This window comes from Arachis ipaensis, chromosome B5 (assembly GCF_059453495.1).
Source record: "Arachis ipaensis isolate K30076 ecotype BB chromosome B5, ASM5945349v1, whole genome shotgun sequence".
In the NCBI taxonomy this organism is placed as follows: Eukaryota; Viridiplantae; Streptophyta; class Magnoliopsida; order Fabales; family Fabaceae; genus Arachis; species Arachis ipaensis.
This window is the reverse complement of record NC_142440.1, coordinates 37123964-37138368: the sequence shown is the minus strand read 5'-3', so window position 1 is coordinate 37138368 and position 14405 is coordinate 37123964. Positions and strand designations below refer to the sequence as shown.

Sequence of the window (14405 nt, the reverse complement as noted above, 5' to 3'; positions counted from 1 at the left end):
GGTCGATCCCACGGAGCTTGTCGGCTTGAAGCAAGCTATGGTCATCTTGTAAATCTCAGTCAGGCAGATTCAAATGGTTATGGGATTTTTATAATATAATAAAATATAAAATAGGATAGAGATACTTATGTAATTCATTGGTGAGAATTTCAGATAAGCGTATGGAAATGCTTTGTTCCTTCTGGATCTCTGCTTTCCGACTGCCTTCATTCAATCATTCATACTCCTTTCCATGGCAAGCTGTATGTTTGACATCACCGTTGTCAATGGCTACTTCCCGTCCTCTCATTGAAAATGGTCCAAATGCACTGTCACTGCACGGCTAATCATCTGTCGATTCTCACTCATGTTGGAATAGGATCCGTTGATCCTTTTGCATCTGTCACTACGCCCAGCACTCGTGAGTTTGAAGCTCGTCACAGTCATCCCATCCCGGATCCTACTCGGAATGCCACAGACAAGGTTTAGACATTTCGGATCTCAAGAATGCTGCCAATAATTCTAGCTTATACCACGAAGACTCCGATCTTTCGGAATGGAGGCTAAGAGATATACGCTCAATCCATGGTAGAACGGAAGTGGTTGTCAGGCATGCGTTCATAGGTTGAGAATAGTGATGAGTGTCACGAATCATCACATTCATCATGTTGAAGTGCAAGCGAATATCTTAGAATAGGAATAAGCTTGAATTGAATAAGAAAATAATAGTACTTTGCATTAATACTCGAGGAACAGCAGAGCTCCACACCTTAATCTATGGTGTGTAGAAACTCCACCGTTGAAAATACATGAGTGATGAAGGTCCAGGCATGGCCGAATGGCCAGCCCCCTAAACGTGTACAATATGATCTAAAGATTAACAAAAGGTTTTTTTTTATAAATCACTAAAAGTAGTTTTTATACTAAACTAGTAGCTAGGGTTACATAAGATAAGTAAGTGATGCAGAAATCTACTTCCGGGCCCACTTGGTGTGTGCTTGGGCTGAGCATTGAGCTTTCATGTATAAAGACTCTTCTTGGAGTTAAACACCAGGTTGTAGCCTGTTTCTGGCGTTTAACTCTAATTTGCAACCTGTTTCTGGTGTTTAACTCCATAATAGGGCAGGAAGTTGGCGTTTGAACGCCAGTTTACGTCGTCAAAATTCATGCAAAGTATGGACTATTATATATTGCTGGAAAGCCCTGGATGTCTACTTTCCAACGCAATTGAGAGCGTGCCAATTGGGTTTCTTTAGCTCCAGAAAATTTATTTCGAGTGTAGGGAGGTTAGAATCCAACAGCATCTGTAGTCCTTCTTCAGCCTCTGAATTAGATTTTTGCTCAAGTCCTTCAATTTCAACCAGAAAATACCTGAAATCATAGAAAAATACACAAACTCATAGTAAAGTCCAGAAATATAATTTTTATTTAAAAACTAATAAAAATATACTAAAAATTAACTAAATCATACTAAAAACTACTTAAAAACAATGCCAAAAAGCGTATAAATTATCCGCTCATCAAATCCCTTGGTGAATTTCGATAAGCCCACAACACTTGGTTTAAAGTTTCATGCCATATTCGAGGCTTGTTTCTAATTTGTTTTTTTTATCAAACTTATCAAAATCTTATTTGCTGCTTCTACTTACCCATTAGCCTGTGCATAATAAGGAGTTGAAGTAACCATATTAATACTTCTTGAAGCTGCAAATTTTTTAATCCACTAACTAGTAAACATTGTTCCTTGATCAGTACTTAATGTTTGAGGAATTCCAAATCGATGGATAATATGTTCCTAAAAAAAATCTATTATCTCACCGTGACTTACTTCTATCAAGGGGATCGCTTCAACCCATTTTGTAAAATAATCAATTGCTACTAGGGTAACTTGTGTTGTTTTGATGAAGGAGGATGAATTAACCCAATTAAATCCAAAGCCCAACCTCTAAATGGCCATGGCTTTATTATCGAATGTAATTTTGATGATGGAATTTGCTGAATCGAACCATATTTCTGGCATTCTAGGCATGCTTTTGCATAATCAATGCAATCTTTAATCATAGATGGCCAATATACATGATTGCGATATAACACCCATCTCATTTTCTTTCCAGCCTGATGAGCACCGCATATCCCATTGTGAACTTCACCCAAAGCAATATTTTGTTCATTTTGACCCAAACATCTCGATAAACTCCCATCGATACCTTTTTTATATAATTCACCAGCCATTAAAACAAAATTCATTGCTCACAATTTCATCTTTCTATCAACTGAAATACTGGGATCTTTCAAGTATGAGCAATAGGCTTCCTCCAATCAATATCCTCTCATTCATCAACACACAAAACTTCCCTTTCACTTGCAGGTACTAAAATCTGATGAATACCTACTAAAGACTCAAGAGTTCCTGGGCCAATTTTATACTTCGAAGCAATTTGGGCTAATTCATTAGCCATTTCATTCTGAATCCTTGGAATATGGACCAGAGAAACTTTTTGAAAAGAAGTTAACAACTCCCAAGCAGTTGTCAAATACTTCTGTAACCTCTCATTATTACATTTAAATTCTTTGGACAACTGCTTCAAAATCAACTGGGAATCTCCAAAATCAATGCTTCATACTCTGCTTCATTATTCGAACAAGGATATTTTATTTCAAATAGAAATTTCGACAGAATTCCTTCTGGTGAAACAATTAAAATCCCAACTCATGTGCCATCTTTATGTTTTGACCCATCAAAATACAACTTCCAATAATCGATTTCACTTTGATTATATTTGTCCCCTAGTCATTCAGATCTTTCGAATTATCCACAAGAAAATCTGCAATGACCTGTCCTTTCACAGCCTTGGCTGGGACATATTGTAAATCAAATTCTATCAACGCCAGCATCCATTTCCCTAAACATCTCCTTAACATAGGGAAACTCAACATATACTTAATTAGATCAGTTTGTGCTATAACTTTCACCGATTTAGCCACCATATAACATTTTAATTTCATACAAGCATGATATAGAGACAAACACAATTTTTCGATTGGGGAATACCTCGTTTCGATATTAGTTAAAACTCGACTAAGGTAATAAACTGCCCGCTCATGCCCGTTTTCATCATCTGGGCTAACATACACCCTATAGTATTTTCAGATGCTGCAATATATAATTTTAAGGGTTCAAATGGTCGAACATTCGCCATAATCGGGGCTTTAGACAAATAAGTCTTAATCGAATCGAACGCCAACTGATGCTCCGTTGTCCATTCAAATCATGAATCGTTTTTAAGTTTCACTAAAGGTGCAAACACTCTAGTTCGATCTGAAAGATTCGAAATGAATCTTCGAAGATAATTTACCTTACCCAAAAATGATTGTACCTCTTTTTTCAATTTTGGTGCAAACAACGCCAATATCGCATCTGCTATATTTTTATCAATGGCAATCCCTTTTTTATGAACAACAAAACCCAAAAAATTTCCAGCCGATACACCAAAAGCACATTTCGAAGGATTCATCTTTAACCCCTTCTTCCTCATAGTAAAGAATGCCCTTCTTAAATGATCAATGTGCTGGCTTACCGAAATCGATTTAACCATAACGTCATCGATATATACTTCCATAAATTTCCCAATAAACTCATGGAAAATAGCATTCATTGCCCGCTAATATGTTGCTCCAGCATTTTTCAAACTAAAAGGCATAACTACCCATTCGTACGTACTCAATGCCCCACGACAACGAAAGGCAATTTTAGCCACATCGTCTTCTGCAATAAAAATTTGGTTATACCCAGAATAACCATCCATGAAACTAAGTATTTTATTTCCCGCTGCAGAATCAATTAACATATCTGCAATAGGCATAAAATATTCATCTTTGGAGTAGCATTATTCAAATCTCGAAAATCGATGCATACTCTCAACTTCCCATTCTTCTTCATAACAGGGACGATATTCGACACCCACTCAACATAGCGTGCAGTTCGAATAAATTTTGCTTTAATCAAGCGTTCGATCTCTTCTTTAATCTTTATATTAATTTCAGGAGCAAAACGTCTTGGAGTCTGTTTCATAGGTCGAGCATTAGGTTTCAATGCTAATCGATGTTCCATTAATGAACGATCGAGACCAGGCATCTTATGATAATCCCAAGCAAAATAATCTTTAAACTCATGTAAAAGATTAAAGAGTTCAGTTTCGAAAAGGATCAACAAGATCTTTACAAATATATATAATTCGAACATCATCAGGAGTCCCTAGATTAATTTCCTCTAAGGGATCTTGAGATTCAAACCCTTTATAGTAATCATCATCATTTACTGAGTATTTTTCAAAACCCAATGGTTCTAAATCATAAATGCAATCAAAAGTGAAATCAATAGAATTATCAAAAACAGAAGAGACTTGATCATTGATGAAAACATCATTACTTTTATTTTCTACACAATGAACCTCTGCTATTAAATCAGCAGTCCGGCTTACATCATTATTTTTATTACAAAAAATATGGAAATCATAACTAAATTCGACTGAAGACATCGAATTGAGCGCATTATAACTAATAATATTACTAACCGTAAGTGATTCAACTTCACCAGAAGAACCATCTTTATTTTCTAAAGACTGAAAATTATTTAAATAATTATGTAATGTTACCAGGTAATCGGAAACTTCCTCAACCTGGTCCATAGAGCAGTTCCTTCAAGGTCTTCAAGAATGACAATCCCAACCAGTTGGCTCAAAACCCAACTCTGGATAGCGTAACTTCACCGAGAGGCCTTCCGAGGACAAGTAGCACCCTTCACAATTATAAGGGCTCAGTGATCGATCAACATTTAAGGGCTTTAACTTACGATTATATATCCTGAAATCAACATGTATTTGTTCGACATATAAATTCGAATCTGCCTTGACAGTTTCAGGTTTACCCTCCTTAGTCCATAGAAGCACGCTCTGATGCACAGTAGAAGGTACGGCTCCCACACCATGGATCCAATCTCATCCCAACAAAGCATTATAGCTTGCTCTTGAGGGAACCACCACAAAGACAGTATTACACTCAGACGAGCCAACCTTCGCAGTCAGAGTAACCAACCCTCTGGCTGGGGTCGAAGTCCCACTGAAATCTGTCACAGCAATATTTGTAGGGACTAAATCGTCAGGATGCTTTCCCACCTTGATTAACATCCTCTCCGGCAACAGACTGATTGCAGCACCACCATGAATCAGAACTTTATTTACCTTTATCCCACTCAAAGTAGTTGTTATATGAAGTTGGCGGAGATGAGACATCTGTTTCTCAGTAGGCCGCAAGAAGTAACCCGGCTCATCCTCAATTCGGATAAAGAAAAAAGCTTCCTCATCCTCCAAATCATAATTTTCATTGTGGTCACCTTCATACTCCCCCAAATATTCGGTTGGAATGATCGAAATCGTCCCTACCATGTCATCATCCCCATCATCAAAATATTCCTCATCAACATCGACATCCTTATTTTTATCGACTCTAGAAGATTGGGCTACTGCTTTGCCCTTTTCCATCTTTGCAGGTGATGGAATCTCCTTGGGGTAAGTCTCTCCATCAGAAGGAAAAATAATTCGAGAATGCACAAAAGGCATTGCCCCCTTGCTTAGCTCTTTGCCTACCTCAATCGAAAGTTTCTTGTTCTGATTGAAACTTCTCCTTCCTCCTCTTCCTCGCGGATAACCCCTGGCACTACCTCGATAGTAAGAATACTGATTTTGAGAAGGTGCTCGATGCCCCCACTGTGGATTACGTCGATACAGATGATCATGTCTCTGGAATTCTTGACAATTCCTAATCCACTGAACACCTATGGCTTGGGACCGGCTTAAAGGTGTAGACACATTTTCTTGAGGGTTCTTTGAGCTAGAACCCTCCATACGCCTAATCGGCTGTCTCTGGCGTGCTTGCTCTTCTCTATGAGCCAATTCTTTCTTCATCCTTTCCTTTTCAAAGATTGCTGCTGCTTCAGCATCAAAGACAGCATTGCACCGTGGACACAGAGATACGTTTCGGTCTTTGATCTTTTGCTGAACCAAGACATCCAGCAAACCATCCCCTGTTCTGGGGTATACAGATCTCACCTGTGACTCGAAATCATCAAGAGCCACATCAAAGTCATAGAACATGCCAACCATGTTCACTCAAAAACAAGGTTCGACATAACTGGCATCAACCTCGAAGGGATCCACATCAACCTTCATCTCTTTCTTGCCATCGTCGAATTTCAATCGTCCTTCCATTATCGCTTCTTGAATCAAGTCCCTGAAACGAACACAACTGTTAGTCGAATGACTTGTTGCTTGGTGAAATTTACAGTAAGGCTTTCCTTTTAAATCTTTCACAGAAAGTAAAGTTCTACCCTCAGGCAGAATTAATTGTTTATCTTTAAGTAACACATCAAAAATCTAATCAGATTTTGAAATATCAAAACTATATTTCTTTCCACTTTTCAGTTTTGAATCATTCGACTTTTCACTACTTGGAAGTTTCTTCAATAAAGAACAAACATATGGAGGACCTTTCTTAAGTTCAGCCAAATCGACTTCTGTTTCAAAGTCGAATTCCTCCTCTGAGGACTCCATGGTTACATAAGCGACCTTTTCTTTTCGAGTAAAGGGTTTACTCTTTGAACTTTGTTCATTTCTATACTTTTCTTTTTCTTTTTTCATGAGTTTGGTCTGTCGAACCTTTTCAGCCAAATGGGCCAAATCAGGAATATGCACATTGAGCAGTTTTCTGCGCATATAAAATCCTAACCCCATAGTTGCTATTTTCACTACCTCACTTTCGGGTAATGACACATAGCATCTACTTCTAGCGTTTTTGAAACGTATTAAATAATTATTGATGGTTTCACCATCTTCACGTTTCAAAGCCACAAGATCAGTAACTGCTACATTCATCTCCCCTCGATAAAACTGAGTGTGAAAAGTAGTTTCTAACTGATTCCATATTGTGATCGAATTTGGTCTGAGATTTGAAAACCAAGTAAATGGGTTTTTCGTCAATGAAGATAGAAAAAACTTCATTTTCAAATTTTCATCATCAGCTAAGTTCCCAATTTCAACCAAATAATGAGCAACATGTTCAGTAGTTGATTCTCCAACTTCACCAGCAAATTTTGTGACTATCTTCGGACTCTTCACCCCTCTTGGCACCTCAGCCATCTGAATAACTTGGGGGAAGGTGGACACAAAATGTGGTCGATTCATAAAACCAATATTAAGCCCAACTCGATTTAAAACTTCTTCCACAATTCTAGTGACTTGATAACACTCACCACCATGATTAGCACGTAATCTGGCTAAAACATCATAAGCATTTTGACCTCGGGAAACTACATAAGGGTTTTCTTGATTCAAGATATTGTTTTCGTTTTGAAAAATATTTTCTACTCCTTCGTTATTTCCCCTGACATTATGCCTTTCACCATCATCATAATCAACAATTCAAGCGATCCTTTGGACTTGTCTAGCAAGACGCTCAAATTTTGATTCATGATCAGCCATCATGGGATTCAGAATTGTAGTCATTTGTTGGGTCAATAAATTGACGAAGTCATGGTGATTCTCCTTCACTTGTTGTCGATATACTGCCATTGAATTAGCGGCATTCGACGTGGAGCCCACATTAAAATCACGAGAGTACTCAGAATATTATTGTGGATTTTGAGTATCATTTACTCCATTTGCATTCCCAAAGCGGATAGGTGGAATAAATCCACTCACCGGTGGGGTATAACCAGGAGGAAGATCGTAAGGAGGCCAACCAGCAGTCAATGGAGGTTGATATGGTGGCACAGGGCCACGTGGACGAATATTACGTCCAGCACTTCCAATCTGAACAGTCGTGACTGCTATACTTTCAGTTCCAATTACAGCCTCCGAACGTGAAGGCACGTCGGCCTGTTGCACAGATACAGGTATGCTATCATTAGTGGATGAACCACCATTCACAATCGATATCTCATCAGCCATGTGAATGATTTTTTCCCACTCCATAATCGCATACACCAAGTAATACTGGAAAAAGTTATTTGAGACACTTCGATTTAAAAAACTGTCCCACCAGCGTGCCAATTTGTTTTGTCGATTTTTAGCAAATCGATGGTGGTTCGATTCTAATAGTCTGGGAGCGAAACCTACTCCTCTTTGCAGGTACCAGTTCTTCTAAAAGTGCATCAAAGTGTCTTCCATTAGATAAGTTTTGAGAGAAATGATAAATTAAACCTTGTAAATTGAAGAAATAATAAAAAAGAAATAAAGTTTTTAAAGGAAAATCGTTTACAAATAGAAAATAATCTGCATTGAAATTTAAAGGAAAACAATAAAATGCCTTTGATTGGATCAAAGGACTTTAACATGCGAAATTAAAATGCAGAAAGATAAATTGAACAATGAAAATAAAGAACACTTGGAAAAGTAAATTTACTTGAAATATTAAATTTACAGAAAAGTAAATTGAAAGAATGAAAAGATGGAAGGAACCCTATAGAAAAGTTACTCGATTGCAGACTCAGGAATTCACTGGGATGTGAGTGTGTTTGAGTGTTTTTCTGAGTAAAAGTTCCAACCCCAATTTTTTAAGGCTTCCTAGTATTTATAATCTACCTTTAGTAACTGACAATTAATTACAAATTTGAACTTTCATATGCTTTCTCTTCGATAACTATTCCCGCCGCTTGATTGTAGACGTTTCCCATGATTTTCTCGTGTGGTAGAAGCCTTTAACTGTTCCACTACCACAACTATTCGACCTGCCTTTCGAATGCCTTACTCGATCATCCATTTCGAATAGCTTACTCAATTAAGCCTATTCAAATAATAAGTCACTCGAAATCCAATCTGCGCCAACTACTTACAACCCCATGCTTACGCGTACATCTTCTTGAAAAATTGTCTTTGACTTATTTCGAGTCAGCTTACTTTCATCGAAAATATTTTTCGATCAACAGTTGGTTAAATAATTTAAAAAATAATTATATTTTATAATTTTATAGTATAATTATAAAAATTATTATATTATATATATTTTGTCCCACTAAAAATATTCTAGATCCGTTACTGTTTATACTTAACATACAACTCAAGGAAATGTATTACTGGCATCGATTTGAATCAACGATTAAATAATATTCAAATTAAAGGCGACATGCAATTATTCAATAACACGCGTGAAAGATAATAACACAAAAGTAAAATTGCGTCATAAACAAAGAGAATGTCAAAAATGCAATGAATCAAATTAAAAAATAATACGATAAAATGCACTTGAACAATCCTTGATGGATTTGGGGTGTGCAAATTGGAGTTTGGTGCCTCAAATTTAGGAGCAGCAACGACTGTTTGAATATATTAAGGGAAATTTAAAGAATAATAGTAATGGGAGTCTAGAGGGCCAACAAATTTATTAAATTTTGGCCAGCACTTAGCCAGCAAAAAGAAAATGAATAATTGTCTATCATTAGATGAAATCTCACACCGTTAAAAATACACTATTGATGGCTAATTAATAGCTACAACCACAAAATCTGCTGCCCCTAACACTCCTCGTATAGTAATATCCATTGCTTAAATCTCATCCGTAGCATAATCTATGATTGTTAGAAAAAGGATAAGAACTAAAGCCATCAACGATGATCAGACTAACAAGTTTGTACTATTTTACTAATAGAAGATGCCATAAAGTAATAAATGAGCCTTTGCTGCATATGAAGACCCATTTCATGGATCAAATAGGAACAAATAGCTGACATCAGATTGATGCAACAAAGCTGCTTCTTTTATCTTTCTGTTAACAAATGCCTATATTAATTTAAGAAAGCCACATTGTTATATGCCACACATGCAAAGCCTTAAAAGAGAGAACGTTTCATGAGAAAGCGAGAAAAAACATTATAAAAAGAAAAAGAAGAAAAAAAGACGATGATGATGATGACGACGACAACCTGAAGAAACATACTGGTTAAGAATTTTTGACACAAGACAAAGCTATTTCAATAGCTTCTACTAGATACTCATAACATACATCATAAAGCAGCATGTTTCTTTGTCTGATCTCAAGTTGTCCATGAAAAATGGTTTTTTGACACAAGGGCACATTCTATACTGGAGGAAAATAAGAAGTCTCGAAAAAGAAGAAAGGGTGAAAAGGAAAGAATTCTCGCCAGCTTATGTTTTGCCATTAGGTTTTGGTGATTGTTGCAGAAACTGATGGTGATATGGAGAGGCATGGATACCATGGGGTATTGAAAGACTCCTCTGCGCATTCCGGGCGAGGAACACTCCTTGTGTCCGCCCATTTCGGGTATTTGGACTAGGGCTAAAGCGGTCAGCTTGCATCGATTGGAAGTAATATGAAGAGCTTGCCATGTCCCTAAGACTTAGCAGAGGCTTTAGATCTTCTACAACTTCACTCATTAGGGGTCTGGCTTTTGGATCTCTACTAAGACAGCGAGCGGCAATTTGGGCAGCTTTTTGAGCTCCTTTTATGGAGAAATGGCCTTCAAGGCGAGGGTCCAACAGCCTATAGAACCTTCTCTTCTCTCCCAGATGCGGCCGAGCCCATTCCACAAGGTTATGTTCGCCATTGGGACGGTGTTTGTCCATAGATCTTCTTCCGGTCAACATCTCAAGTAGTACCACTCCAAAACTATACACGTCACTTCTTGATGTAAGATGACCTGCGACACGAGTATCTTAAATTATGCAACTGCGCAATCCTATCAGCAAAATGTATGCATAACCTTTTTGAAAGTTTATGCAGACAACTACAATAATCAAAACTCCAAGTACATAATGATCTGAACAATAAATGTGATTTCAGAGGAAAACAACTAATAGCATGTTTAGTTTCCCATAAGCGATGCGGAAACCTGATTTTGGAGTTTTCAACAACAATCGTGTACCAAACATTAAAACTTAACAATCTCATAAGGAATTACATTCAAAATATTTCAGTCTGGAGAGTCATTCCTAGTAAAAATGTGATTTCACCAATAAATAACAGCTAATACTTGAATTTTGGACTTGCCATATTGAACTAAACTTACCTGTCATGACATACTCCGGTGCTGCATAACCATAGGTTCCCATCACTCGGGTAGACACATGGGTTTTATCTCCTTCTGGACCATCTTTGGCAAGTCCAAAGTCTGAGAGCTTGGCGTTGTATTCCTGAATTGGCATGATATTACAAGACTGAAAAAAGAAGGGGGGGGGGGGGGAGGGGGCAAAAATTTTGGGCAATATTTTGCACTTACTGCATCTAATAATATATTTGAAGTTTTAAAATCTCTATATATTACTGGTCGTTCAGCTTCTTCGTGAAGAAAAGCAAGACCCTTAGCTGCTCCTAGTGCAATTTTCAACCTAACGGACCATGGAAGAGGCATGGATCCTACACACGATATGATTTCTACATGAGAACATCAACAAGGATAAACAATCGAAATACAATACAGAGCAAAAGTTAATTTTATGTTCACAATCTACCCATGTTATATACAACAATGCTAAAGCCAACAGGAATAAAGTGAGATATAAGAAGGACAGCTTGGTAAACAAGCATCCCGCGTTAACGCAAGGTCCGGGGAAGAATAAAGTGAGATATAGTATAATTGACAACTAAACATTATTGTTAAATCACTCAGTTGTCAGTACTAGAACATATAAATAAGAATTAAGAAGCACACCTCTGCTTCTGCCTTCAAATCTAATTTCCAGGTGAAAATACATTGTCATTTCAATGATATAAAATTTCAAAGTGCAGGAATGGTCCAACTATTATTGCTGGAAAAGAAAATGTGGAAACTAATCGGTCAAAAGTAGTTGCTTACTCCTAAATAAGTGATTTTCTAGGCTTCCCCGAGGCATGAACTCATACACTAGCAACCTTTGATCATCTTCAATGCAGTACCCTATAAGCTTAACAAGGTGTGGATGGACTAGATCACCAAGAAAGTTTACTTCAGCCTGTAACATGAACCAACAAGAATTCAAAACCGAAAAAAGATGCAATTGTACAGGAATATTTGAAAGAAAGAAATAAAGTAAAATTAAAAGCATACAAACCAGCCATTCTTTATGGCCTTGGAGCCCATCATGGTTGAGGGTTTTTACGGCAACGGTAAGCCCTGTGCCAGGTTTCACTGGAGCAGTTCCATTTTCTTCAACCCATCCCTTGAATACGCAACCAAACCCACCTTCGCCAAGAAGACTCTCGGGCCGAAAATTTCTCGTTGCCAACTTAAGATCATTGAAAGAGAACTTCCGTAGCCTGGAGGCAACTTTAAGCTCCTCTTCGAGTTTAGAAGTTGATGAACTGCTTGCATTGCTAGTGGTCGTAGATGAGACTACTGGGGCCGTCGGTTCGCTTCGTTGGTCTCTACTTGTATCACTAGTTGATTTACTTTCAGCTAAAAGAAAAGCCAAAGAGAGAAAAGATTATAAGAACAAGCTCTAAAGTAGCATCATGCACTTTCAAACTTGGACAAAATGGGGAAATAAGTACCAACTCAAGATTTATTTGTTAAACCAACGATTGAACTTAAAAATAGTTTAACCCCTTTACAACATTTCTGAAATCCAGTTATTTCAAACATTTAATAGGATAAACTTCTGTTCTAATACACACTTTATCTGATATTATGTACTTTAACAAAAGCTTCAGATGCGACACTTTCCTAGCTAATCTAAAATATAAATCAACATTGGTTTCTCACTCATGAACTCGGAAAGCTACACGCAGTTAAAAGAGGAGAAAAAAAAAACCTTAATGATGGAGATTACAGCACATCTAATAGGATTAACATATTAATCCTGTGTCTGGAACCTGTTTTCATAGGCCATGTCAATTATTTAACATAACTAGATCTCAAATTGCTCAATATTGTTTTGATTAGATGCCACAGCAAAACTAATCCGACACCTTCATTTTCGGCATATCATTAGTTCATCATTCACATTCATAAAGTATGGTAAATTTTCACTTGGAAGAATTCTAGAGCAGACCAAACCAGACAAAAAGGTAAAGCAACATACAACCTTTGAGTAACATTTGTGTGCAATGAAAAACATTCCACAAACACATTTACCAACAAGGAACCTTCAAAGCACATCATGAGAAATTAAGCACAAAAGTAATAACAACTCTCAAAGAGGAAATAGAGATAGATTACCATCATGAGTGGTGGTGCCACTGACTGAGTTATCAACTTTGGGTCTTGAAGAAATGCAGCTCCCCATGAACCTTAGCCTAACCCAACACCCAGTCTCTCCCTCAAACTCCTCATCTTCCTCATCCACCACTACCTCCCCTTCCTTCTGCTTCAATTTCTTACTCTTCTTCTTCCCCTTTGATTTACACACATCCCAAGAATCTACCACCTTACCATTCTCAGCACCCAAACCCATGGCTCTAGCAAAGAGACCAAACCCCAGATATCATCAAAACCAAAACCACCGCCACAATTCCCAAAAAAAAAAAAAAAAAAACTTTTAAATTCCCCTACTCTCCCACCACCATATCCACTAAAATTTTGATACAAAAGGGGCTAAAAATCACAACTTTTCATATCAGAACAGTTCAAAACAGTGCAACTGAGAAAACCCAAGAGGAAAGAGAAACGGATCACATGAAACAGATCAAAGTACCCAAATGAAAAGGGGTGGTGGGAAAAGCACAAGAAGAAACTTGAACCCTAGATTGATGATGAAGGATGATGGGTTGGGAAATGAGAAAGGAAGGGTAAAAGAAGAGAAGAGAGAGTGAAGTGGCAGCTTTTAACGAAGAAAGAAAACACTCGCAGAGAGAGCAGAATACCTGAGAGCTGAGAGCTGAGAGCTGAGATGAAACTCAGAAAACTCCGCTAAGCTCAAAGAATAGAGAGAAATCTCTCAGTGATTGGAGGGTCCCTCGTTACTGCTACACAAACACAATGCTGCAAAAGGAAAAACAAACAAACCAACATACAGACAAACAAACAAATGTTGGCAAATTAATCTAATTAATTAATTCAATCAATATTAAATATCTTCTGTAATATTTGTTTATATACTATAATAATGTACAAGCCGTTACAAAAGAAATACTAACTGTTCGTCGCCTGCAGCTAACTATGAACACATAAGTTACCATACATCTTTTATGAAATTTAATTTCAAGTACTCGAATAAAATTACCTTAAAAAAAATATTCAGAATATTATTCTTCTAAAAAAATTTAACATATTGTAAATTAAATGGATGGTCATTTGAAAGGTAAGGACATTTAGTTGCCCACTTGAACTTTTTAAATCTAAAATATTAAATCATTTCTTCTTCTTTTTTTTTTTTTTTGTACAATCATGAAAGTCTAATATTTTGAAATGCATAGAGTGATATTTTAAATTAAGGGATCTA

At 37.1% G+C, this 14405-nt stretch overlaps 2 protein-coding genes across 3 annotated transcripts; both read right to left on the bottom strand.

Annotated features, from left to right (window-relative positions):
- Nucleotides 1–6146: 6146 nt before the first annotated feature.
- Nucleotides 6147–7172, bottom strand: LOC107640520 (uncharacterized). The gene is made up of 2 exons (XM_016344035.1): nt 6485–7172; nt 6147–6388 (listed from the first exon to the last, which is right to left on the bottom strand). The coding sequence occupies exons 1-2, from the start codon at nt 7170–7172 to the stop codon at nt 6147–6149; spliced, it is 930 nt and encodes a 309-aa protein (XP_016199521.1).
- A 2804-nt stretch (nt 7173–9976) lies between these two features.
- On the bottom strand, nt 9977–14118 carry LOC107643528 (serine/threonine-protein kinase PBL35-like). Of its 2 annotated transcripts, XM_088486336.1 has the most exons (7): nt 13828–13947; nt 13184–13422; nt 12078–12421; nt 11843–11978; nt 11267–11403; nt 11057–11180; nt 9977–10687 (listed from the first exon to the last, which is right to left on the bottom strand). In XM_088486336.1, exons 2-7 carry the CDS (start codon nt 13416–13418, stop codon nt 10176–10178), a joined length of 1488 nt encoding a protein of 495 aa, XP_088342462.1. In that variant the 5' UTR covers nt 13419–13422; nt 13828–13947; the 3' UTR covers nt 9977–10175. The 2 variants fall into 2 exon arrangements, with proteins under 2 accessions (XP_088342462.1, XP_088342461.1); XM_088486335.1 differs by having other exon boundaries at nt 13184–14118.
- Nucleotides 14119–14405: the final 287 nt, after the last annotated feature.